Raw genomic sequence first — 4,632 nt, forward strand, 5'->3', positions numbered from 1 at the left:
ACAGTGCCCAGCCTTCCTGGGGCTGTGCCAGGAGGCCACGATGCCCCAGAGCCTCAGCACAGCAGGTCTGCTCACAGCCCTTGGTGGCACAGACAATGCTGTGCCCAAGGAGACAAAGACTTGGGATCTCTTGCACTTCTGTCCCAGTCACTTGATGTCCCTCTGGGAAGGAACAAACCACCTCTCAGAGGTGGGTGACAAACCAGTGCTGGGAATGGTCATTGGGAGGGGCTGGTCTGTGATGGATATCCCGGGACACCTTGAGATGAAAACAAGGCCAGTCTGGGCCACTCTCCATGGGAGGCTTTTCCCACTTGTCCCTCTAAACTCACCTCAGTCTCTAACACAGACAGCTCCTGGCATCCCCCTTTTCCACTCCAGAGATCCAGAGGGTTCTGCACTCCTGTGCCCTTATGCCATCAGTGTGCACTGGGCACCAGTGTCTACTAAAGCTTTACACCTCTGTGGATCTGCTGTGCCAGGCCATTGAATCCACACAGTGCAGTGTGCCTGGTCATCCCCTTCCTCCTCCTGGCCAAAGGCAGGGACCCTCTATTCCTGTTCCTGGCCAGAGTATTCACTGTCTGACCTCTGTGATGCCAGACCAGAAGTCCCGTTACCAGGATCAAAAGAGTTGATTTTAATCCTTTTATGCCTGGGAGATTTCTGATTGTCTTCTTGTGTCCCTGCAGCAACTACATGGACATCCTTCTTGGGTGACCCCTTCTCCACAGCTCTCTTCTCTCTCAGTTCACCTCCATGGGCTCCCAGCTCAAAGGTGGGTTCAGCATCCCATTTCCTCACGTCTCCCTCTGGTCACGCAGAAAGAACCAGAGTTCACCACGTGGCCTGTGCTTGGGATTCCCTTTCCCTCTTGCTGGGGCATGAGAGGACTGATCTCCTGGGCTGCCCCTGAGAGCTGAACTGCTGGGCCGTGGGGATGAGGAAGTGCCCAGAGTTTCTTCTACATTTCAGAGCCAGGAGGGTGCCATCTCCTGGTGTATCCCTTTGGGGGGAATCCAATGCCATCAGGCTGTTGGAATGTGATCCAGGAGTGCTTTGAACCTCCTCATGCCCATTGTGCAAGGAACATCCTCTGAGTCTTTAGGGGTGTTTTCACTTTTTAGGTCACTATAGATGATTTCCAGCACTGCTAATTCCCTCAAGTACTGGATACCTTTGTTTCCAGAGCTCCACTTTCCTGGGGAGTTCAGAACATCTTCCTGAAATGGATCTCTTCCCCTCACGCTTGAGAAGAGTCATCTCCAGAGACTGCAAATTTCTCCTTCTTTTCCAATTTCTCTTTCAATTTCCTAATCTTTGACAAAGGAATCTCAGCTTTTAGCCTTCATGACCTTGCAACTGCTCACTATCAGCCCCAGTATCCCAGCATGGAAGCAGCCAGATGGAAATCCACTCACCTGGCTGGCAGCTGGAGTCTTTTCACAAGTTTGAAAGTTCTGATGAGTTCGGGGACCAGGTAACTTAGGTTTCCTGTTTTCATTTGTGTCACTCCTTTCAATTTCTTTGTTGAAAAATTGGCTTCTTGATCTGCCCCCTCCCCTCCTGATTCTCTTTCTCTTGTCCTGCCCTCAGCATCACCCCCCATGCCAGTGCCCCCAGCAGAGCCCTGAGCAAGGTGTGAGGGACAGGATGTGCCTTCCCCAGGCTGGGGGTCAGGGCTGGGCCTTTCTGCTGCCTCCAGTCAAGCCAGGCTTTGCTCAACACCTGAGCTGCTACCCAGAGACTTTGCCTCCCTGCAGTCCAAGGGTCTGCTGGGGTGAGTCCCTGGGGAGGCTTTGTCAGGAATGGCCCTTTGGGGGCTCCTTAAAGCTTCAGGGGCTGCAGGTTTTTCAAGGTGCTTTGGGTTTGGGTTTTGACTTGGAATCTGTGAGAGGTTTGTACAATCATGGCCTCCAATGATCTCTTGAGGGTCACAGGACTGGGAGGGAGCAGGGCCAGGACAGCTGAGCCCAACTGGCCCAAGGGATGTTCCCTTTGATGCAGGGCTGTGCTCAGGGTGTTAATGGGGGGTTGGTCAGGAAGGGCTGATCTGTGTCTGGGCTGGGCTGGGCATTGGGCACTGAGTGGTGAGCAATGGAGCAATGGTGTTGTGCTCCACATGTGCTTCTTGTGGGGTTTGTTTGTTATAGTTCCAGCTTTTATTACTGCTATTGTTGTCATGGGTAGCAGTAGTGTGTTCACTGAGGATAACACGGAACACTCACCAGATCATTTTCCCTGTTTCCTGCTGTAGCCCCTGCAGTTACAGGGCTCTGTTTGCTGGTTCACACACAGATTTAGAGTCCCTGGAGAACAAGCAAACAAGGAGCCTCTATAGTGTCTATCCCTTGGCATGTTCTTGAGAGTGACTTTGCAAAAAGTCCTAAGACTGCATGTCTTGAGCTAAGGAGAAGCCCTTTCCTGATGGAGCTGCTGTTGTGGGGCCCAGCTGTGTCCCAGCAGTGCCCATGGCCTGTCCCTGCCTGTGAGCCCAGGATGGACATGCAACAGGTCTGTGTCCCAGCTGGCAGAGGACCAAGGCCTTAGTCCAGCCCAGGGGCTCTGCAGGAGAGTGTACAAGTGGAAAGAGACAGTTCAGCAAAGGCCCAGTGCTGGTGCTCCCCGGCAGTGCTGCTGTGCTGGGACTCTTTTGCCCATCTCTGCACACATGGAACTGCCCAGTAGGTGCCTGAAAGTCTCAAATCAAAAACCCCTAACCAGCTAGGCAGGGCTGTTGCAAGAGAGTTTGTTTAAAAATACAAATAGCACAATTACTCAGGTACAGATTTAAAAAAGTAAAATTAATGAAAATAAAAAATTCATTAGATGAGAGGATGAATAATTTAATTGAGCACAACATTATGACAAAAGGAACCCACTGACCACCAAGACAAACCTGGGAAGGCAAGCTGAGCCTGTCATGAGTTTTATTGTGAACACTGTGCAGAAGAAAACTGGCAGGTTCTTGCTGCTGAAAAGCATCCAGTCATCATTTTCCTCAGGGCATCCTTGAGCTCCTGGTTCCTCAGGCTGTAGATGAGGGGGTTCAGTACTGGAGGCACCACCGAGTACAGAACTGACAGTGCCAAATCCAGGGATGGGGACGAGATGGAGTCAGGCTTCAGGTAGGAAAATGTGCCATTGCTGACAAACAGGGAGACCACGGCCAGGTGAGGGAGGCACATGGAAAAGACTTTGTGCCGTCCCTGCTCAGAGGGGATCCTCAGCACAGCCCTGAAGATCTGCACATAGGAGAAAACTATGAAAATGAAACACGCAGATGCTAGACAGGCACTAACCAGAAGGAGCCCAAATTCCCTGAGGTAGGAGTGTGAGCAGGAGAGCTTGAGGATCTGTGGGATTTCACAGAAGAACTGGCCCAGAGCATTGCCATGGCACAGGGGCAGGGAAAATATATTGGCTGTGTGCAGCAGAGCATTGAGAAAGCCACTGGCCCAGGCAGCTGCTGCCATGTGGGCACAAGCTCTGCTGCCCAGGAGGGTCCCGTAGTGCAGGGGTTTGCAGAGGGCAACGTAGCGGTCGTAGCACATGATGGTGAGGAGGGAAAACTCTGTAACGACGAAGAAGACAAAGAAAAAGACCTGTGCAGCACATGCTGTGTAGGAGATGGTTGTGGTGTCCCAGAGAGAGTTGTGCATGGCTTTGGGGACAGTGGTGCAGATGCAGCCCAGGTCTGTGAGGGACAGGTTGAGCAGGAAGAAGTGCCTGGGGGTGTGCAGGTGGTGGTCGCAGGCTACGGTGCTGATGATGAGGCCGTTGCCCAGGAGGGCAGCCAGGGAGATGCCCAGGAAGAGCCACAAGTGCAGGAGCTGCAGCTGCCGCGTGTCTGCCAATGGCAGGAGGAGGAACTGGCTGATGGAGCTGCTGTTGGACATTTGCTGTTTCTTGGTGCGAGGACCTGTTCTTGGGGGAAAAGACAGGGAGAAGTCAGAACATGCTTCTTTGAGCTAAACCGTGGCAAGTCAGGGTAGACATTTCTTAGATAAATCAAAATTATTTCCCAATACCCCTCTCCCTCCTGCACACATCCATCACTTTTCGTATTTCAGGAAACTTCTTCTGATCTATGGCTGGAGCCCTGCTTGGTGCTCACTACATTTCCCATGAGGAGCAGCCCCTCTGCCCACTGGCTGTGAGGGTCAGCCCTGCTCTGCTCCAGGGGTGTCATGGCCATGGTGGGGGCAGGGCCCATCCGGGTGTTCACCTGTGTCAGATGAAACTGCTCCTAGCAAAACTGCTTGTCACTATCTGCATTTCCAGTTTCTGAGAAGAATCAGGATTTCAGAAGACAGTTTCAGAGTTTTTGGTGTTTTGTTTCTGACCCAGCTAATCTTCCCTGTGGAGTTTTCCTGGATGTCCGAACCCCTCACCATGTGTGCTGCCCTCAGGGAGAGCAGAGCAGGTCCTGACAGGCAGGATGATTGTCTCTGGCTTAGTGCAGAGTGAGGCGAGTTGCTCTGTCCCTCTGCCTTGTTCCAGCTGCCCTGGACTTGAACCTTCCTCAGACAGAGTGATCACACTCCCATTTTTTGTTTGAAAGGCCACCAGACACAGTTGAGAGCAGAGAGATCTATCAGATAGCACTCAATGTCTCAGCCTGGCTCAAGG

General features: G+C 52.3%; 1 protein-coding gene across 1 annotated transcript; it reads right to left on the reverse strand.

Moving 5' to 3' along the window:
• Positions 1 to 2,930: 2,930 nt before the first annotated feature.
• On the reverse strand, positions 2,931 to 3,899 carry LOC139674703 (olfactory receptor 14J1-like). The gene has a single exon (XM_071561308.1). The coding sequence runs from the start codon at positions 3,897 to 3,899 to the stop codon at positions 2,931 to 2,933; it is 969 nt and encodes a 322-aa protein (XP_071417409.1).
• Between the last annotated feature and the right edge of the window lie 733 nt (positions 3,900 to 4,632).

The sequence above is a fragment of the Pithys albifrons genome, chromosome 7 (assembly GCF_047495875.1).
Source record: "Pithys albifrons albifrons isolate INPA30051 chromosome 7, PitAlb_v1, whole genome shotgun sequence".
Taxonomy (NCBI): domain Eukaryota; kingdom Metazoa; phylum Chordata; class Aves; order Passeriformes; family Thamnophilidae; genus Pithys; species Pithys albifrons.